Raw genomic sequence first — 20,871 nt, 5'->3', positions numbered from 1 at the left:
CAGAGGCGCGCGCCTACCAATCCGTCTCCCTGCCGAGCTTCTCCAGGGCACCCTGGTGTCAGTCACACCACACTGTGAGAAATGCTGCCCTTCCCTGTCACCATCTGCATTTCCCTTAGAATATCAGCAACCAATTAAAGAGAAAAATTCTGTATTTTAATACCAAATGTGTCTTTGTAGTGAATATGGGTCACCATACACAACATATTACCCCCACAAATAATTATGAAACTAAAAATGAGCTGTTCCACTCATGTTCCGAAAAACAGATTGACTGGTTAAACTGGTGACTTTCCCAGTTCTCCTTGGGTTCATTTCAGGGTGCTCTGAGGGACCTCTGTACCCCCGCCCCAGCACACGCATGTAGGCCAGATAAACCGGTGACCCTGCACACTTTACACAAGGGAGGGGGGGCGTGGGGGCCATCAAAGGGCCGAAATCCCTCCGGCTCATGCGACCCTCGCCGGAAGCGGGCAATGAAACGGGATAGAAGATGCAACTGCTTGTGCACGACAGCAGGCCGCCAGGAGAGCCACAGAGCCAGATGGAGACGATGTTTACGAAAATGGTGGGGGGGCGGGGGGGGGGGTAAAGTGCTGACCTTTAGCGTGGACAGTGCTGACCGCCGGGTCTCTGATTCCGCTGCTCCTCCCTTCGATGCACTATGAGCGGATCACTATTCCCTGTGCTTGCTCCCTGTTGACATTTTATACGGGATATCAGACACTTATGTTCAGGCTGCAGTTTCAGGAGTCCTGAAGGTCATCCTATATACCGGCCCTTCGTATAAAGCCTCCACATTCTCTCTTGCCGCGTACACAGTGCATACGAGAACGATGGCAAAGTGTGAGAGGGTGGAGTCGTGGAGGAATCGGGCTCTTCTTGTGAGACAGAAAAGCTGAGTGAGCGTGCAAAGCGGAGACGCTGTCAGTGAGCCTGAGAGCCTCTGTGATCCACCCGTTTCGGCACCACACCTAAGCACCTAAAGAAAACATCCCTGCTGCGGAAACCAAACCAGGGAAGCGACTGGAACAGGGGTCCCAAACTCCAGTCCAGGAGAGCTACTGTCCAGTAAGTTTTCTATCCTACCTGGCTTCAGATGACCCACACCTGTTCCTGGTATTTACCTGAGAACTGGTGTGGCTCATCAGAAGCCAGGTAGGATGGAAAACATACTGGACAGTAGCTCTCTGGGACCGGAGTTGGAGACCCTGGCCTAGAAAGACACTTCAACCATGTTACAGATCATTCCGGGATCGAATCGGAGGTACCTAGCTTGGTATTCACTCCACAAGCCAAGCCGGAATGAGGGCAGCGGGGAGACCTGTCTCAAGCCAGGTCTGACCACCAAAACTATTATAGGTAAACAAAGCAGCCCAGTTAGGCTTAATGGAAATAGCCCGGCATTCGTATTCCATTAAAATTCACAAAAGGAGCCAGTCCTTGATAAGCAGGCAGCCACATACACTGCCAGGCCTCCCCTTAAAAGGGGAACTGGGAACGCCTCCCTCCATCCCTTCCTGACACTCACATGAAAAAAGCATGACCCTGTACGTAAAACAATCTAACAGTGGGCCACGATTACGAAGTGACTGTGCCCCGGTTCCTATTAATAACCGCAGGGTCCTTGGGTGAGACGTACTGTCAGGGCCAGTAAACATCCGTCAGCGTCTCCTGTCAAACGATCTGACAGGCAAAGATCTCCGCTCTATCTGTCCGATGCCACCTCCTTCACGATCTACCACTGTCTTACTGGACTCGGAGCTCATAACCAGGCTGAGTTAAGGGCAATGTCGCCATGCTTCCATCTCAGATGTGTCTGGTCTGCTCCCTATGCTCTAACTCATTAATAACTATTGATTCTTTTAGGAAAGCTTTTACACACATTACAGTTTATAAACTACTCAACTTTTTAAGCTCTTTAAGTACAGCGAGTAGCACTGGTAGTGTAACACGAGAACTTGTACGTGGTTCTGTCACAACAGACGTCTACCAAAATCCATCATAGGTCATAATTTTAGCGCGCTAGAATGATGAGAGAACTCTTCCACCTTGTCAGTTATCCAGAATTCCACGGCACACTTATGACTCTACCCACAACCTGACTTTCTCACATGTGCCTTATGTATTCTGTCACTGAGAAGGGCCTGGAGGTCAGCCAATACTCTCATACGACACACGCAGATCTTGCGCTTGCAGAATGACGCAGCCCCTGGTGGGCACGTTGGGTTTTACCCCACAGAGCTTCACGGATTCACAGGCCTAGATCTCCTAGCTCAAAAGACTTCAAGCCCTCTTCAGGATCATACATCAGAAATCTCGATCTTGTCAACATGGTGGACAACAGGGGCAGACTCAAAAATAAAAGATTAACCACTGTGGGCAGCATCGGCATCAATCTGCGGTATGAATCTACTATCTCGTTGTCAGACTGCCGATCTGTATCGCAGGGGGGCATCTCGAGTTAACGGTCCTGCGTTGTGGGTCATGGAGACTGTCCGCTGGAATAAAAGTTCGGCATTGCAGCCGTATAAGACGAGGGCCAGTTGCAGGTTCAACTCCCAGAAGGAGCCATGCTGTACCCTTCAGTTTTTTCAACCCGAATCACTCCAGTAAAACATCCAGAATGGGATAAACTGCAGGATGTTTGAGTATAAGTGCCAGCTAAGCCACTATAAGTGAAAGTAAACAGACATTGTTAAATACAGCGGTATGCAGAAAGATCCTCCGGAGAGCCCAACACACACACACACACACACACACACAAGCACACACACACAGAGAAAGGACATGCAAGGAAATAATTGCTTAGCATTTATCTGAGTCACTTACAGATTTTCATTGACTAAGTTTGACCTTCCTCTTCATCTTTAACTCCTCTCAGATCTATGTTAGGAGGTTTAACGTTACCACAAAGGCAGTGGAGAGTGTTGAGGAAAGACAATCTCTTTGTGGAAATAAGTAAGAGGCCTATTCAAGGCAGTCTTCTCCGTAATTGAAGGATCAAAGAAGCGCTATATCTCATGCGCAGAAGATGGGCCGGGTATCTCAGCAGAGACTGGCAGGGGAGTACAGCGAATCACCGGTGAGACTTGCAATGGAGATGTGACAACTGGGGAAAGGGGTGCAGTAACGTGAGTGGGCACAGGTCGCTCTGTGTCAGGTTCTGCTGAGTCAAGCAGGACGGGTGAAGGTGACTCTCCCCATGCCTGCTCCCAGTCCGCCTCTAGATATCGATCTCCTTTTTCCGCTCCGAAAGACTTCATAATCATATTCACAGGGTTGATTTTTCAAATCCGCACAAAGTGATGTTTATCCTTAATTTCATTGCTATGGATATGGCCATCATCAAGACATGAGGCATAGGGTCTAATAAAAATGAAGGTCAACTCGGTGAGGTGACGGGTACCGAACCAAGCCGTGTAAGTCGCCAAGGTCCCCACAATCACCTCTGCAGCATCTTAGCATGAATGAAGAAGAGTACTGATGCGATATCACGAGGAATCGGTTATGAGGACACGACCATGGGCGTCGTTAGGTCAGATCACTCGGGGCTGTATCCTCAAGTATTTTAAGCACAGTCCAGAGTATTTTAGCCCTGATGCCAATTATCCTCCTTCAAAAAAAAAGAAGTCAGGCTCCCAGTAAACTTGACTTAACCCCTGATCTTTTCAATAGGTAGAAACTCCCCTGGACGCGACTAACCCTAATCCTGACCCTAAACACAACTGGTTGTGAGTGTCAGATCCATTTCAACAAATTACCCTCTTTAAAATATGGTGTATAACTGAGAAATTACTGGAGGAGTGGCGGAGGTAACTGTAAACGTAGGGAACGGCGCTAATGAGGTGTGGATCGTTAGACAGACCCACCACCTCCAGAAAACGCGGTGTCTCTCAGACTTAATTAAAGATTCATAGCACCACCATAACCTTGACTCTCCCAGCCCACAGCAAAGCACGGTGTGAAACCAGGGTCAGACCATCCGTCATTTCAAAACGAGCTCCTTCACATGAAGAAGGACACGCCCGGCGTGTATGATCCTAACGGAAACATGCGTACGAGCTCATAGGCGCACATGTGCACGAACGTATAGCTCCGCGCATCTCTGAAGTGTATGACACACATCTTATGTCTCACCACAAAGGAAAAACTGTTTTTTTAAAAGCATTAAAAGGCGCAGTCAAGCAAACCCAAACTCTTTCTGAGGCTTACACTAAATTTAGATATGAAAACAAACGATCCAAATTCTTATATAACACCTGTCATAATGAAAAAAGACTTATATTTACTGTAGTGAAGGAATTAAATAATACTTCAACACTTAAAGGTATCTGGTTTAAGATAAACATATTGTTAAATCCGTATTTTAGACAGTCAGAATTATAGAAAGTCATTATAATTCAAAAACAGGTCTGGTTCAAAATATACTATTTATATTCCGAATACAATTTCATGGTTTCACGTTTATGTTAGTTTTGGAAACACTCAACTCAAATCTACCAAACCAATTAACCTTCACATCACAATGTAAAGTTTGCAAAAAGTCAGAATAAACCCACTTTACATCCACCTCCTTGTCCCCCACCCCACACACACGAACAACGCACATTTCCAAAGCTAAAATTTGCGGAACATACTGACCTGTATTGGCGCTGACAAACACACATTCTTTTCAAGCAATTTATACGCTCCAAAAAAAGGCGTTTTAACACGTCTATATACATTGACCCAGGCTAAACTGCACCTGCCCCCCAAAGAGTCACTTAATTAAATTATAGGTTGATGAAATTAATTGCTACTTTTGAAAAGTAAGCAATCGTTAATTTAAATATGCTATACTAGTTTATTGCTTTCTGAAACGCATAAATAAAACAATGCAAATATTAGTAAACGTTCGTAATCCGGAGGCAAGCAGCGACGCGCACGGTAGACGGTGTGTTTGGGCGCTGTATGGTAGGGACGCTGTACAGCTGAGCGGGGGACCAGCGATGATCTGAGAGAAAAAAAAGTGGGGGGGACGACAAATCTGCCAGCGGGTGTGTTGTGTGTTCTTCAGTTTAGAAGATGTTCAAAATGCAGGGCACACAGGAGGCGGCGCGCATGGAGTGATGCACGCACACACACACACACACACACTGTAAAATACACATGAATACACACACATACATAAACACACCTACTGTAATAAACACACATATACAGTAAGAGAGACGTCTACGGGCCTATATAGTGTATGCATGTGTACGCGCTACATCGATATGAAATATGGAATAACAGCAGGGAAGATTATAAATGAGCAGATGAATCAGTCGGTGTTTATGCATAGGACTTACCCTCATAATTTCGGCTTTCGTCTGCGGCGGAGGGTCTTCGTTGAATTTTTATCTCTCTCTTTGCAATTCAGCGCGGATACGCTCGGATACCGGTATTTTGCCCAGTGTATCACTGCCGTACCGGTTTGAACCCAAAACACGACGACGGTACGGATTTAGCCGGAGGACGCGGGCGCGGAATCGCCGCTGCCTCCAAAGACCGGGGTAGCCGTGCCTTCCAGCGCTTTAAATGAGCACATGTATAAATCGCGTTGCAATCTGCACCATACAATAATCCCGGGAATAGGAAGAAGGGAAGGATGCCGAGACTAAAGAGCGACAAGGGGAGGGGGTGCGAGGGAAAGGGAATAAAAAGAAAAGGAGAACCGCCCCCAGACTGAACGGATTGGGCTGGGTGCCACTTCGGCACCAGGACTGTGTTCAGAGAACCGCGTTCATGTGAAATTTCTGCTGGACTTGACGAAATTCTTCGGTTGGACGGAAGACGCATTTCACAGAGAAATGCAGCTGAGTCGGCTAAACTGCTTCGGACTGAAGTGGACGCCTGACGGTGCGTTACTGCCGAGACAGGTGCGGACGGACCGACGGGACGGGACAGTGATGGCGTGGGTTTAGTTCATATTTAGTGTTTATTCAGCCGTGTCCTATGTGTGAGTTGCTAACAGGACTATGACAGCACTGTTTCCCCCTTTCTCCAAGGTTGACAGAGAGGATCTCAACCTGAATTGCTATGTTTGAAATACTAATTTCAACACGACCTGGACAAATGGTTATGGAAGACAGCGGGAGTTTAATGTAGTTTGTATAGTTTGTGTACGCAGAATAAATAAACCGTTATAAAATGGCAGGGCTCCGCTGATGTCTGGGTGGAGCGGCTCGGATAAGGAGACACACCTCTTGTTCCTCACCACGCCGGACAGCTGGTGGCTCAAGGGCGGCTCCGCGGATAATTTGCAACATTTCTGATTAGTATTCAGACCTCTTCTGCGTCAGCCATTTGGCATCCCGTACAAGTGTTTACTCCAGTGATGACACTGTAAGACTACCTCCTTTAATATAAAGATGAAATATAAGTTGCATTTAAAAGCAACAAAATTGCAAGTTGACAAGCATTTTTAATAGTGTCATGGTCTTTGCGGTGTGGGAGCATTTCGTTCGATTAAGGTTTGTAACAAGGTGGACATAACGGCATTGCCTGGGTCAGACATGACAAATTAACAGCAGGAAATACAAAAGTGGGGAGGGCACTGTACAGGACACAGTTCAAGCAGAGTTCCACTTTATAACTCATCCATAGCCCGGGGATTTTGAGCACTGCCAAGAGCAGGAGAGAAAAGTATACTCACTGTTTTGAGTGGAGTGGTGATGCACTGGGAGGGATTGTTGGGTGGGCGGAGTCTAGGAAAAGATGCATTCCACCAAGGTGAGGAGGTTGGTTTGGTTATTGACCTGAGGTTATTTCAATTGGAAAAAGAAAATGGAGTGAATAGAGCACCAAACTAAAATGGTATAGTAGTTGGGTATTTATGATTTATGAGGTTGGATTTAAGTCCTAGGAAGAATCTTGCTACGTTACTTACACTCACCCTTAGTCGTCACCATGAAATAGCAGCTGCATAATTATGGTCAATTTCTTTACCCTGATTCGATTACAACTCAGTTTAAATGATTTTGTGGCATAACGTATTTCTGTAAAATATGCTTAAGTGCTCTTTCCATAATCTGAAATATGTACCCTGTTCTGTTTTGCATTTAACTGCAGCGAAATGGAGCTTCGAGAAAAAAGTCTGATTTGATAAGAAAGTGGACAAATCGAATTGCACTGGTGCATTGCAGCTGCAGATTTTGGTGTGGTAGTTAATTTGATTGCAAATAAACAGCAAATGGTCCATCATTTTGCATCATTCCAGATATAAGAGAAATGGAAAAAATGACCAGTTTCTAAATACGCATATTGCCCCTGTATCAACCTTTCAAAGGGCTTCTGCATTTACGCTGACGTTGCTGTTTCTCTGCGACTTCATGCGATGTAATTCGAATGGGATTTTCGCACATTGTATGCTGGGAGATGTATTCTCTTAAGTATCGCATCTCGAACATGAAAGGACGGCGCCGCCGCGGAGGACTACTTGTCCCAGAAGCCTTCAGCACCGGCACTTTGTCGCAGAGCTTTCGTAAACATGGCGTCGAAGGCTGGAGAGAAACACGGTGATGGTATTGACCAAGGTATAGTCGATCCTCGTTGTCAGCAGGATGGAGAGGACAAAAAACCGGCACCCATCTCTTTTGGGTTTAGCAAGACGTCAAGCAAGTTTAAAACCAGCTCGAACCTTAACGAATCTGAGAGAGAAGAGCGGGATTACTTGACTGGGGTGGAGGAGAAAGAGCTAAAGAGGTAATAACCGCTACAATATTATATTAAACATAAATCCAGCTAATATATAGTGTAGGCGTTCAGAATCATTAATAGTACAAGCCACAAGTAGCACGTTTAAATAACTGGGCATTTATTTTATGGCTACTTGGCAGTGCGGTAAACCAGACTTTCTGGCTGAGGTTCCTGAGTATTCTCTTATGAAAACGTCCTGAGTCGTTGTGTAGTAAGCGATAAAGTGTAGAACGGCCATATACGTAAACATGAAACAAACTTTACTGTAAAAAAGAAAAAAAGTCAGCTCTTCAGCTAAGGAAACATTCTGACAATTTTACTACGCTAGTTGCGTTTTTGCGTCACGGCTCCAAATGTGGTGTATGACAGTGTCCGAGGATATACATGCAGTTCTGGCGGCAGAACAATCCACGGAAATGTTCCCTAAGATGGAAAAGTGACCATGAGAGTCTGGGTTATGTCTGAAAGTAAAACTATGAGTAAATAGCAGTTTTGGGCACGCAGTGGACGTCCTGTAATTAGTGGCTGGGTCTTTTCTTTATTCCGTTGCACCCAGAGAGCCGGAGCCCCTTCGGTTCAGTGTTTTGTATATCCTTTAATCGCACTATTTTGTAGTCTGTAATTGCGATGCAGGAATGAAGCTCCGTCACTTTTCTGTCGACCAGCTCTTTCGTGTCTGAGATTCTTATTAGGCAGTTTACAAATGGACAAAACGTCCTTTCATAAAATCTTAACTGTCCCGTTTACTTGACAGCGGACATCTGCATGATCATGTAGTTGCAGTAAGGTTTCTTGCGCGAATGACAATCACTGTATAAAATGGAACAAGCTGTTAGTTAAGCTCTGCTGTTCCTTGATGATATCTGTCATACTCTACTGCCCAGCACCAAGCCCGTGGAGCAGAAAAAGGAGCTGGTTATTCCCCTCATCCTTAAGAATCGCTGGGTCAGGCAGGAGAAGCCCAAAAAGGAGCCACCGGGGAGTAAAGACTGTCCTCCGAGCCAGGAGCTGGACTCCGTAGAATCCCAAGCCGTCAAAGAACTTGTGGAAGGTTGGTGTTGTTCATTCCTTCTGTCAGGTCTTGATCAGATATGAATTAAATACTAATCTGACCTTAAAAATCCAAAAATCTTAATCAGTTGGAAGTTACTATTACGAAAAGAGGAAAAATTAATAATTTCTCTGTAAACAAGCACATGCATGTATTTCCTATATTCCTCTCACTCTGGTCATGTGATTAGGTGTCCGCACTACTGGGTACTTACCGAACATAACCTTGATTAATATTTTTGTACATATAATACAGGCTATCACATTTTCAGAGTGTCCGTGAGACCATTTCCAGTGCTTAATATAAACAGAAAATGTTGAAAAATTTAATTCACAGATGTTCAGTTTTGGTGATACTGTACGAAAGTGACTCAAAGGAAAATTAGGCCGTTTTAATCATAGGCGAGTCTAGCAGGTGTTTGAGATGATGGAGATGTTTCCACTGCTCTCCTTTGACAGAGTCCCGGAGGCAGCTGGATCAGTGGACGAATGGCACCCAGGAGGTCCTTGACCTCACCATCCCCTTGCTGATGCAGAATCAAGTACCCCAGGGGTTCGAGGATGGGGACAGGGTGAAGGTCGACTTGCGGCCTGAGTCGGTAAGTCTGGTGCAGATTAACTTAACTGACTGCCTCAGGTGCCAGCAGCAGGGATGCTGCCGACCTCCATCCCATTCCACCAGTCAGTCAGAGTTGAGATGAACTGGGAGGAGAGAAATCACTGCCACTGCCCTTCTGTACATGTGCAGCTCAGGCTGCACTGTTCTGCTTTGCTGGAAGCATCTGGGTCCAAGGCTCAGATGCCGATTCCTCACACCTAATAAGTTAACCAGAATTGACCGTGTGCTAATGCCTGAAATAGCTTTGTCAGCTAATTTTCCCACTCCCAATGCGGACGTACGAGACAAGTTCTCCCATCACTCCCTGTCTTCATCACGTGGCCCCAACAGCTCTTTTAAATCTCCCCTTCCTCTAGGGATGGGGGCTTAATTTCTGCCGTGACTTCAGAAGATGGCCGGACTGCATCCTCAGTTTATTACTCAGCTGTCAGAAGCAGTAAAGCAACATTAAATTACATCATTAATCAGCATTAAGTCATTACTTAACCTTAAATCATATGGCTTCTGGTCTGCTGTCATCTGTTAATTTTCTGTTATAAAAGTTCCTTCCAAAATCTGCTTTTGTCATTAAAGTTCTGAAGCACCCAGGGAATCTGTTTTGCTCTTTAGACAAAAGACCCTCCTTTCTGAATTCTCTGCAGTCTCTCAGAGGTTGCCTGTATTTCTTCTGAATTGTCATCAGAGAATTTGAACGTCTGTGGTGGTCTCTGTCAGCTCCCAGCTATTTAAATTTCTGCTTGTCTTCTGTCAGCTTATGAACCTTTGTTAAAACATTCCAACGTTGCAAAACACTTGTTTTAAAATGGGCTTTCAGTCTATTTAAAACACCTGAGTGTCTCGCGACATTTCTGTGGCAAAGCCTTATTTAAAAAAACACGGTCTTCCCGAACTATGTAAAAAAACTGTCCCCCAAATGTTGGTGAAATGTTTGAAACAGCCAGCTATCCACATTGCTTTCTAGTTTAAATTTGATTGTATTATGAATTTATAAATGCTGTTTAGTGGTAATAGGCCCAGGAAAACCAGTTCTGCTTGCAGGCACTTTGTTGCATTTCTGGGGGATGGGACAGGGTGTGTCTGACCATTTGCATGGGGGCTGTCAGTCCACAGATGCCGACTATGAGAGTGTGCCCGTCGAGGCATATGGCCTGGCCATGTTGAAGGGCATGGGCTGGAAGGAGGACGAGGGAATCGGCAGGACCTTCAAACAGTAAGTCTGCTCCCCCCCCCGCCGCTGTCACAACCAGCTGCCAGCTGTCGTTCCTGGAGCCTTTCTTTCCTCCCCCTCCTTGCAGGGTTGTGAAACCCATTGAACACCAGCTCCGGCCCAAAGGCTTGGGTTTGGGGGCTGACCGCTCAGCCCTGAAAGACCTGGAGCCCAGTGGCCCCCGACGGCCTCCCAAACCTGGGGAGGATCGGTCCGAGGAGGAGCTGGTTCTGGCCCCGGGAGCGTCTGTGCTTCTGGAGGCAGGAGCTCACAAAGATCACTATGGAAAGGTGAGTCTGGCCCGGCAGCGTAGTTTTACAGCCTCTGACCGGGTGAGAGCCACAAAAATCCCAGACAGAGAAATCTCAGAAATGAGGCTTTGGACCCTCTGGTGGGTGGGGTTGATGTGTACCGTCAGGAAGCAGCAGGAGGGTGATTAAAACAGCCGGTGAATGACAGCATCCAGCTGTCCCACCCACTGTGGGCTTTGAAGCTTCTCGCATTCAGAAGTTCTTAGAGTTTGTACCACAGAGTTTCTGGTCATGTGACTATGACACCCACTCACTCATGCTGGGCCACAGGTGGAAGGCATGGATCCTGACAACGCCCGAGTTATGGTGAAGCTGGCCATCGGCGGGAAGACCGTGACTGTCAGCCAGTATAACATCCGGCTGGTCGGGAGAAAGGAATACGACAGGAATGCCAAGGACCTCAGTGAGTGGAGCCACCTCTGGGCACTAGGGGTTTTACAAACACAAAAATATTCTGTGGGCAGTGCGAAAAATGATTGGTTCAGAGAGATAACCAATCAGATTATAAAGGAGATGGGTCCAAGCAACTAGAGGAAGAGGTACCAAGACATCTGATTGGTTGATCCTGTCTCCTGTAGTTACTTGAACCCACCTCCTCTGCAATCTGATTGGTTCAGGGAGATAACCAATCATTTTTCCTTCTACCCTCAGAACATTTTTGTGTAAGTAAAACTCCCATGAGCTTCATCTAGGGACTGGTGTCAGAGATGATCCCGCTCTTTTAAAGATTGGTGAACAGAATATATTTGAGGTTTTTGTGATGGCAGTACAAGAGGAAAGGTAATTGACTAGGGTAGTGATGTGTTACAGGTCAGGATGGTTTTTTTTGTGTTGGAAAACATGATTTGTGACTTAGGTCAAGTGTGTTGCCTCGGTACCCTGTCCCCACCATGCTGCAGGTCGCCACAGCAAAGCCCACATGGAGGCAGAGAAGGAGAAGGAGAGGGAAAGAAAGAAGGAGAAGAAGAGGGAGGAGAGGGCAGAACGAAACGAACAGCAACAAAGGTCCAAAGAGAAGAAAGACAAGCGGAGACATGCCGATTCCAGGTATGGGGTGTGACAGCCCTGGACACAAACCATAGCGCCGAAAGCCCATTAACCCCCATCCCCTTCACCCCCAGGGAGAAGACCCCCCCAGTGAAGCTGCCGCGTCAGGAGCTGTCCACCCCCACCTGGCTGCAGAGGGACCTCCGTGTACGCTTCATTGACAAGACCTTCAAAGGGGGGAAGTATTACAACTCCAAGGTAAGGGGCATTAGAGAAGACTCAGCATGCAGACAGGGTTCCTGTGAGTGTGACTGAGTGACACACTGGCATGTGCACACAGATGACAGTGGAAGATGTGCTCACTCCACGGACCTGTGTATGCCGCACGGAGGAGGGCAGGCTGCTCGATGGTGAGCGTTCCGTAACTCACAGCACACGTCTGACCATGTTGGTCACACACAGCCATGTGAAGTCTTCATGCATTCCTATATGCATACACTCCCCCCCCCACAGGTGTGAAACAGGAGATGCTGGAGACAATGGTGCCCAAGAGTGAATCAGACTGCATAATGGTGGTCCTGGGAGAACATCGTGGACAGGTCAGTGCTGCTCCTAGAATTCCCCTTTGCCTAGTAACAAAAATAGTATCTGTTAGTGATGGCTAAATGAAGCTTCATGGACCATTCTCTGTATATTTTTTGACCCCCGCTGGTCTTGGCATTCATTGGGGCATATATTAAGCCCTTTTATGAATAGAGAGCACCATCTAGTGGGATCAGAAAATACAGCAAATGGTTCATGAAGCTTTTATTGGCCGTCACTAGTATCCATTAGATGTTCTCCTGTAGAATTGTATAACACTTTGCCAACTTCCACCTGGCAGGTGGGCCGGATCCTACAGAGGGACAAGGAGCGCTGCCGTGCCATGGTGCAGCTGGACCGACACGAGGAGAAGATCTACACACTGGACTATGACTCCATCTGCCACTACGTGGGAGGGGGCTACGCGTGACTGGGGACGTTGCAGCACCCCGCCACCTCAGTGTCTTTGTTTATGAAATCCGCCATTCTTCGTGGACCCGTCTCGACCACCTGGGCTGTTCTTCCAAGGGTCATGCAGGCAAAAGGAACAGCAGAGGACCAGGCACGGTAGACCTGGGGGGTGCCATCATGACAGAGAAGTGATTTTTAAGCTGGAACTGAGGATGGGCTGACTGGCTGCTGAAAATTGGCTGAAAGTAAGAAACATCCAGCAGACACAAAGAAGAACATGGTGCACCTGAAATGAAATCTCATTATAGCAGGGGCCAGCCTGAGCAGCAGACAGCTCCTGTACATATCCTGGGCGATGGTGTGCAGCTCAACTCCCTGAATTCCCCAAATGGGCCTAGCGGACGGCAGCTTTCTATGTACACAAACTGACAATTTTTCTACCTTTCTTGTCCTTTAGGTGTGTTTTTAAAGAAAGACCCTGTGGGATCATAGTAACGTTGTATGTGCTCATTTTCCTTTTTTGCAATAAAATGATGTGAAGACCACACGACTTGGTGAGGCGTACAGTCCAATTGAGAGCTGGCGTCAGTGTCACGGGTTACAGAGGGTGGGCTTTGTTTCTACACCTTCATAAAATTCAGCACAATGAGGTGACATGGTGGTGCAGGTTTGAGGGAGACGGATGAGGGATTAAAATGTTTCAGTACAATTTAAAAAGGCTGGCTGGATCCACAGTGACCAGCAGCACTGATTCAAATATGAGAACTGGAGTCAAAGGAAACACAGAACGGCTTAGAAATATATAGGTGGTATTATGTTGTGCTACAATAGCTAAAATGAAACATTGTTTTCAGAAGAAACATTCTGGGAGAGGCCTCCTGATGACCAGACTACTTCAGTGTAAGGGTGGTTGAACTGGTGCACAGTTTAAAAGAACCGGTAGCTCTTTGTCTGGATTGTTTATTTACATACAAAAATTAACTTCTGGAGTCAAGATTAATCCTAAAACAAGCCAACACAAACATACATAATCCCCACAGCCCAAAGTCCCCCCCCCACCGGGCCGTTCCTTCCGTGACCGACGCCATCACAGTAGTAAGTCCAGTGGTGTGCGAGAGCTCTGCATGGTTTGCAGTCCGTCTTCCCCTTCACTCTTTGGCCTTGGTGAGCTCTGCGTTGGCCCTGAGGACAGCCCCGGGGCTCGGGTACGGCCTTTGTTGGAACAGGGGTCCAGCCGCTGTGGTGTCGGCGCCTGTTTTGGCCTCATTCCTCTTAGGCAGCCCAGTGGACCAGGTTCCCCTAGGGGAGACGGAAAGAGAAGGATTTCAATTTGGTACCAGTCTGACTTCCACTCAGTACTGTTTATTCACTTGAAGTGTTTTCACATTTGTTGGATTGTGGCCATCTTGTACTGAAATGAATGAGTTCATTCTCAAAACAATACAGAAAGATTGTTGTGGGAATGCATGAGAAGAAGAATGTGGTTCTTCTGAAACCGCAAGGAGCAGTACCTGGGGGCGTCAGAGTAGGCGCTTGGGTCCATCGGGTCCATCTCTTCTCTCTCTCGACCTGCCAGACATTACGACATGCGGTTTTAAGATCAGCTTGTTGTGTCCTGCTGGTTTCTGATCCCAGATCAGCTTTTTAACTCAGCAATGACTTAAACATACAGAAACAACATACAGAAACAAACTTAAGGGCAAAGGGATGTACTATGAAATGGGCTAACTGACTTAATGACGTCTCTTGATGCTTATTTCCCCAAGTCAACTTACTTAGTTGATAACCACTGCCACAGTACCATAAGGCTGATCACAGCAATAAAGGTACTTAACTCTAGGTATTTAAAATTTGCTTTGTACTACACCTTTCTGGAGTTTCCCTACACCAACAGTCCAACAAGCCTTATTTTTCCACGTACCTCTCTTGTTCTTGCTGTAGGGGGCAATGTCTTCCCTGCGCTGTAGCCTCTTTTCCCTGATTTCCTCCCTTTCTCGTTCTCTGTCTGGCTTCTCAAATTGCCTCTCCCCTCGTTCCTCGCCAATCTCAGCTGACAGAAAAAAAACAGTTCTTAATTCATTTTTTAAAAAATGCTAACAACCAAACTTTTAAAGAGTACCACATTCAAGAGACACTTTTTTTGTTTTTTCATTAGGCAAAAATGTTCTCCATCCTATTGCTATTTACATATCCATCTAAGGCCAGTTAGAAAGCATACGTCTCAGTCTCTTGGCAGCCTTGGTGATGACAGCACTCGGGTCATTTGGAGAGAGCCAGGACACCAGGTCGGACTCCACATTCCAGTAATAAGGCAGGCCACTGGAGGGAGAGGGAAAAGTACAGAACAAGCACAGTCTGTATATAAGCTTACAATCAATCAGACTGGGGGTGCACCTGCCCCTTTTGCTTAAACCATTGACACTATCTCCCTTTTGAGATCCTGAGTGCCCATATTCAGTCACCGACAATCACCAACTTAGCAAACCGGAAATTAGTTTTTTGTTTTCCAGGGGGACTTCCCATCCCACGGTCGGCAACATTAACCCATTCAAGCATCTGCCCCTTAAAAAGTCTCTCCACAGGCCTGGTTTTCAATGTTCACCCTGCCCCTCTTATGTGAACATGCACAGACAAACCCCAAGTCAACAGAATAAGTTGACAACCACCAAAATAGCACCGTGGTGATCAGGGTTACTTCACCTGTATTTATTGACTTATTTCTGTGTATGTGAAACTCACTTTGTAGTACACCCCACAGGACTCTACACACGCAGTACAGTCAGCTGCAAACAATGGCAGCCTACATAGTCAAACAAGTCCCTTCAGTGTTACTTTTAATGGACAGTAAATTCTGCTAATTTTCAGGCTTTAATTTCATGCATTATTTATACCAGAGCTCTTTGAATCTGGCCCCTGGATCCGAATCCAGGCCTTGTTTTCAGTTCTAACAGGCAGTTTAATAGTTCCTAATTTGGACTGGCCACAGAGGCTTCACACCCGGCTCCCTGGTAGAGGAAGGCTTGAAAAGCAGCAGTGCTCATACCTTGAGGACTGAGATCTGAATAGCCCTGATTTACACAGTTCACTCCTACAACTGATCAGACATTGGTTAGACTAGACAGGGAACTTGGGTATGGGAAGATCATAAGACAAAAACACAGCTACCCCCTAAAGGCTGATGGCACAATCATGAGCGAAGATCTCTTACCAAGCAGGATCAAATACTTTGTACCAGTTGATTGGTAAATTCTCAACTCTGGTGGCCTCGTAGTCCACGTTGTTGTCGTCATAATCTTCAGCAATGATCTCCTCTTCTGCCTCTAAAGAAATAACAGTTTGATTGAAATGCAGGTGATTACGGAAATAAGGGTGCGCGTACGAGTCACACCAGTGCACATGGAGGAAGGGATCACTACGGCGTCGAAGCCTAACCGTGTTCTGAGTGCTTCAGGATGCCTCTCTTGGCCAGGCGAGCTAGCAAGGCTGGCGGCAGGGGCATCTTTCCTTAGGGACAAAACCTACTCAAATACAAAGCTACTACAAGCATTCCTTAAATACATTTAAACCATTAAGTGCATTGACTGTATAAAAACAGTAATTAAAAGAGAATAATTTAAACAGGCGCGAATTAGATTTTTCTGAATATGATGCTTTCCAGTTATTCCAGTAAATTAATAAGGCACATCCCAGCAAACTCATAGTTTAGACTGATTGTTTTTTGCAATAACGTATATTTACACCTCATCACAAAACCTCAGGCATGCGTTATTTACCTTGTTACAGGGTCTGCTTGGGTGGAAGATAACGACACTAAACTATTACAAATAGTTTACACGTCTGGAATATTAAATTAAATTGCCGAATTTTGTTTTAAAAAAAGAAATTGAATTTTACCAAGTGCTTAAACCATATCTACATCACTTAGCAGATCTGCATATAGTACGCCGATCCGCTCAGTGCATCCACATAAAACGCGTTTTGATTACGCATTCCGTATCGGTAGCCATCTCCCGACTTCGATTGGACTAAGTCCTACACGTGATGCGTGTCCTAACAGCGCGCCATCTATTTCCGTCTCTTTTTAATGACGATATTATGTGACGTGACAAACAGTATGGATGAATACGTCCGAGAACCTTGGTAAAGTAGCATATTGAAGCATTTGTTAGCGGTTCAAATGACACGATTGAAATGCTCATAACTTGTTGTCGCGTTTAGACACTACACTTCACTAATTTATAGTGTGGCGCCATTTTAAACGACTGGATTTGGCCGGGCTATTTTTCTGTATTTCCCCCTGATTGTTTTTCTTATTTGGGGGGGGGTGTCACTGAGATAATTATCCACAGACTGACTATACACCGTTTACTGTTGTATTTCGACACGAATAAAATATCTTATTTAACAGTGTTGCTTTTTATACTCTAAAAGTACATTTAAAAGGTTAAACAAAAGCCTTTTTTGAACAAACAAACACCCCGTAATGTACTGATGTTTAGACACACAAACAAGCCGTCCGAAACTACATGTTCTGTCTTTGTCAAATACTTCTACAAGCATGTTGGTTTAACTTCTATTTTAGTAAACAAAATACTGGTGAATTGTTACATGTTAATGCCATTGATCCAGCCCATGGAGGATCGTGGATGATTGTGGCGGTGCCTTCACCATGGGCGCCATCGGCGGGGGCGTTTTCCAGGCTGTCAAGGGCTTCCGAAATGCCCCGGCGGTGAGTGTCGACCGCTTGGCCTCTGGTCGGCTGGGAATTGGGACGCAGCGGTCGGGTAACCATACGGCGTTTGTATGTGTACGCAGGGATTGCGGCACCGACTGAGCAGCAGCGGGAACGCTGTGAGAATACGAGCCCCACAGATAGGAGGTGAGACCGTACAATGTATGGGTGCAAATCTGCTAGATCATGCTTAATCCTGAGAAGTAGGTGTATCCACTATATACATTATGAATTAAGGTGCTACTCAGTGAATGAAGAAATAAAACAATATGCATGTCACATAAGACAACCAAATTATCTACATATTCAGCCTCTCCTATATCCATTGCAAGTCAAAGACGGAGATCTGTCTGGAGTTAAATAAAAAATTATCCTCTTGTGTTTCTACCCTCCCAGGAAGCTTTGCTGTGTGGGGTGGATTGTTCTCTACCATAGACTGTGGTCTGGTTCGTCTGAGGGGCAAAGAGGACCCCTGGAACTCCATCACCAGTGGGGCCATGACGGGGGCAGTGCTGGCAGCAAGAAGTGAGCCAGAATTTCTCTTGCTCATTTTCAAACCTTTTATATGGTCCATTATTGAAGATTCTGATTTTCCCAAAGAGTAATTCCTCTTTTCCACTGCCACCAAGAGCTGAGCCGTACCCAAGCCATTCCACGAACTGATGGTTTTCCATTGTAAATTATCTGAGATGTACCCGAGCAGTACCAGTGTTGGTTGCATCACCACCATCTGATGGGTTGACATGCAGAGATTCCATTGATCTGTGTCGATATGTATGGATTTTATGAAGGGGAAAAGGTCATATTTTATATTTTCTTCATTATTAGTAGAATCACACATGACAATGTATTCCCGATAACATGAAACCTGAAAATTTCCAACCACCTACTTAAAAAGTACTATGGAACAGGTGAATTGAATGGATTCGTAAGGCAAATTGAAACAAGCTAATGCTAATTCTGCTAGTGTTTAATGCTAGCATAAGACAGAGAATCTCACACTTGCTAGCGGTAGTTAGCACATAGTAAATCATGATGTACACCAGGGGTGGCCAATCTTATCCGCAAAGGGCCGGTGTGTATGCAGGTTTTTGGGATAACCTGTAGGTCAGCTGTTCAAACCCAGGTGTGAGGACTCTTCAGCCAATCAGTCCTCTAATTAGTAATCTAATCTAATTAGGGAGTTGAAGCGAAAACCTGCATACTCTTTGCGGATAAGATTGGCCACCCCTGATGTACACTGTGTGAACAGCAAATAAGCCTGTGTTCGATCTTACATCATTGTCACTCTCTAAACCTGACAACACCTTTACCGAGCCGACTCTTCTGTAGTGGAAAGCCAAAGCGAGCTGGAACTACTTTGTAGTACAGGTCGGTGCTTGTATGCCATAAAAGATTAGAACTGTAGAACCTAGTGGGCTAAGCCTGTTGTGGTTAATGCTCTTATTTTTCCTATCATTGACCAACCCTGCCTTGACCTGCTGAATCCTGGATCTCATTGTCTCCTCTTCAAAGGTGGCCCTCTGGCTATGGTGGGGTCAGCCATGTTTGGTGGAATTCTCCTGGCTCTGATTGAGGGGGTTGGAATCCTGCTAACCAAATACACAGCACAGCAGTTCCAGAACCGTGAGTCGGGGGTTTGGGTGCGGTAATTCCTGCTAGATGAAGCGTGTGATGGCTCCAGGACATGGCTTAAAATTCTACGCGAACAGCCAGTCAATAACCATCAGTGTCGTCTTCTTTCTCCCTAGCGGGCCCCTTTATGGAGGACCCAAGTCAGCTTCCCCCAAAGGACACAACTCAGGGCTACAAAGGTTTTGGACAATACCAGTAAGCTTGGAGCAATTGGACTGGAGATCGAGATCAGGGGAGTGTGGTCTATTCTGATCCTCAGAGACATTCGGATATGTTGAGAAGCCTGTGCCAAGTGAGACATGAAACGTACACTCTTGTAAATCGGAAGTCCTCATATTAACCCCTCCCCAAGGCCAGGCCGCAGTTCATTTTCACTTGTATGTTTCTAAATGTGTAAATACTTTTCACCAAAAACTTGGCAATTGCTTAAATACTGAACTTGAGTCACTGGAAAATTTTACACCATGAAGTTGGAGTAAAGTGAAGGTTTTATGTGTATTTCAACCCCACTGAAATGGACAGAGCCTTTATCCTGGGGGAAATGTCACATAAGGATCCATGTTGCTGGCTCACACTTCATACCCACTACAGGTATGAGGGTGAGGGAGAAGCATTTAACAGACATCCTAATAAAGTAGGTTTTACTAAAGGTTTGGAGAAATGTGAATTACACATGCCCTGTGTTGTTATAGGGTTGGTTTCTAATCTTTTGTTACCTTACCCTACTTCTTCAAACCTACTTCAGTCTTCTGAGTCGCCCAGTCTATCACAGCAGGAGCCTATCTAGGTATTGTTATGGCGCCATGTATCACATCTGACTGCACATTTCTTCACTTAGTTTTTTCTTTAGACCGGTTTTCACATCTTTACCTTTATGTAAAGCAGGAGAATATTTTCATAATAGGTATAATTTCAAAAGGTAAAGCAGTAGGATCATTATGGGTCTGAACCAGCAACTTTTAACATCCTCTTCTGTCTTGTCCACTGAAGTACCAGTGTGTTTCCACAGTTGTCTTTGTGTCTCCTCCACACTCTTCAGTGTGATTTAAAGACATTTTAGAAGTATACTTGTGGTTTGCTGTTAAAAGCAGTGATAGAGAGGATAGTCTGATATGAGTTTATTTATTATACACAGTAACGCTGACAGTTTGAAATTACAGCAAAGCTTTTGAAGAATAAAGCATTCTATGGTCCTTTTAGTGATGCTTTTTGGTTCATTTAAAATGAGTTACTTTACAAAAAATTTCATCTGCTTTTTAACACAAAATTCAACGTATTTAGCTTGCACTGAAATTGGCATTTTGTGTAACTTTGGTGTCATTGAATTATAATGCACTGAAAGTTGTGAGTGCACATTGTTATAAACGCCACCATTGCACAACGTCTATCGCAATGAGGTGTAACTGCTCATGGTCATAAAAACATCAAATTTCCAATGAGATATTTGATTGGAGATATCAGGGATGGTGATGTTCACAACCTGCTTCATTTTGAAACTGATGTGTCCCATCCCTCTGTTATATAATGTAGTAAAAATGTTATCGCATGTATTGCGGGTATTACTGAAGTGTTTCAGGGCTTAAAACAGAGGGTCACTGCAGGTTTGGTTTCA

The 20,871-nt window shown here is 45.4% G+C and overlaps 4 protein-coding genes across 10 annotated transcripts in view; 2 read left to right on the top strand and 2 right to left on the bottom strand.

The window, feature by feature from the left end:
* The window catches only part of LOC111857046 (membrane-associated guanylate kinase, WW and PDZ domain-containing protein 2-like), a 41,237-nt gene extending 34,229 nt beyond the window's left edge, over positions 1 to 7,008 (bottom strand). For 3 of the 7 annotated variants that reach the window (XM_023837501.2, XM_023837507.2, XM_023837503.2), the window contains exon 1: positions 4,645 to 4,962. In XM_023837501.2, the coding sequence (XP_023693269.2) occupies positions 4,645 to 4,727 (83 nt within the window). In that variant the 5' untranslated portion in view covers positions 4,728 to 4,962. Of the gene's footprint in view, positions 1 to 4,644; positions 4,964 to 5,336; positions 5,926 to 6,682; positions 6,786 to 6,922 lie in introns of those variants that run through there. The other 4 variants (XM_023837506.2, XM_023837508.2, XM_023837502.2 and 1 more) reach the window with 3 other exon arrangements.
* Positions 7,009 to 7,307: 299 nt separating this feature from the next.
* Positions 7,308 to 13,437, top strand: gpkow (G patch domain and KOW motifs). The gene is made up of 11 exons (XM_023837509.2): positions 7,308 to 7,731; positions 8,610 to 8,776; positions 9,235 to 9,374; positions 10,498 to 10,604; positions 10,690 to 10,891; positions 11,183 to 11,315; positions 11,812 to 11,959; positions 12,034 to 12,157; positions 12,240 to 12,309; positions 12,413 to 12,498; positions 12,783 to 13,437. Exons 1-11 carry the CDS (start codon positions 7,517 to 7,519, stop codon positions 12,909 to 12,911), a joined length of 1,521 nt encoding a protein of 506 aa, XP_023693277.1. The 5' UTR covers positions 7,308 to 7,516; the 3' UTR covers positions 12,912 to 13,437.
* Positions 13,438 to 13,836: 399 nt separating this feature from the next.
* On the bottom strand, positions 13,837 to 16,892 carry pqbp1 (polyglutamine binding protein 1). The gene is made up of 7 exons (XM_023837577.2): positions 16,666 to 16,892; positions 16,325 to 16,396; positions 16,101 to 16,212; positions 15,111 to 15,211; positions 14,814 to 14,942; positions 14,404 to 14,461; positions 13,837 to 14,191 (listed from the first exon to the last, which is right to left on the bottom strand). The coding sequence occupies exons 2-7, from the start codon at positions 16,389 to 16,391 to the stop codon at positions 14,041 to 14,043; spliced, it is 618 nt and encodes a 205-aa protein (XP_023693345.1). The 5' UTR covers positions 16,392 to 16,396; positions 16,666 to 16,892; the 3' UTR covers positions 13,837 to 14,040.
* Positions 16,893 to 16,924: 32 nt separating this feature from the next.
* On the top strand, positions 16,925 to 20,458 carry timm17b (translocase of inner mitochondrial membrane 17 homolog B (yeast)). The gene is made up of 6 exons (XM_023837579.2): positions 16,925 to 17,032; positions 17,522 to 17,621; positions 17,708 to 17,771; positions 18,021 to 18,149; positions 19,140 to 19,250; positions 19,376 to 20,458. Exons 1-6 carry the CDS (start codon positions 16,977 to 16,979, stop codon positions 19,456 to 19,458), a joined length of 543 nt encoding a protein of 180 aa, XP_023693347.1. The 5' UTR covers positions 16,925 to 16,976; the 3' UTR covers positions 19,459 to 20,458.
* The last annotated feature ends 413 nt before the right edge of the window (positions 20,459 to 20,871 follow it).

This window comes from Paramormyrops kingsleyae, chromosome 8 (genome assembly GCF_048594095.1).
Source record: "Paramormyrops kingsleyae isolate MSU_618 chromosome 8, PKINGS_0.4, whole genome shotgun sequence".
In the NCBI taxonomy this organism is placed as follows: Eukaryota; Metazoa; Chordata; class Actinopteri; order Osteoglossiformes; family Mormyridae; genus Paramormyrops; species Paramormyrops kingsleyae.
Note: the sequence above shows the minus strand (reverse complement) of the source record. Positions and strands in the feature narration are given on the sequence as shown.

What these genes read in the sequence shown, in the direction of transcription:
- timm17b (XM_023837579.2), top strand. Translation starts at nt 16,977, where the DNA reads ATGACGATATTATGTGACGTGACAAACAGTATGGATGAATACGTCCGA. An exon ending in GAATACGTCCGAGAACCTTG is followed by an intron (nt 17,033 to 17,521) that starts GTAAAGTAGCAT and finishes CCATTGATCCAG; the next exon opens with CCCATGGAGGATCGTGGATG. An exon ending in AGCACAGCAGTTCCAGAACC is followed by an intron (nt 19,251 to 19,375) that starts GTGAGTCGGGGG and finishes CTTTCTCCCTAG; the next exon opens with CGGGCCCCTTTATGGAGGAC.
- pqbp1 (XM_023837577.2), bottom strand. Translation starts at nt 16,391, where the DNA reads ATGCCCCTGCCGCCAGCCTTGCTAGCTCGCCTGGCCAAGAGAGGCATC. An exon ending in GGCTGCCAAGAGACTGAGAC is followed by an intron (nt 14,943 to 15,110) that starts GTATGCTTTCTA and finishes TTTTTCTGTCAG; the next exon opens with CTGAGATTGGCGAGGAACGA. An exon ending in GCCTACTCTGACGCCCCCAG is followed by an intron (nt 14,192 to 14,403) that starts GTACTGCTCCTT and finishes CGTCTCCCCTAG; the next exon opens with GGGAACCTGGTCCACTGGGC.
- gpkow (XM_023837509.2), top strand. Translation starts at nt 7,517, where the DNA reads ATGGCGTCGAAGGCTGGAGAGAAACACGGTGATGGTATTGACCAAGGT. An exon ending in CGTCAAAGAACTTGTGGAAG is followed by an intron (nt 8,777 to 9,234) that starts GTTGGTGTTGTT and finishes CTCCTTTGACAG; the next exon opens with AGTCCCGGAGGCAGCTGGAT. An exon ending in ATCGGCAGGACCTTCAAACA is followed by an intron (nt 10,605 to 10,689) that starts GTAAGTCTGCTC and finishes CCCTCCTTGCAG; the next exon opens with GGTTGTGAAACCCATTGAAC.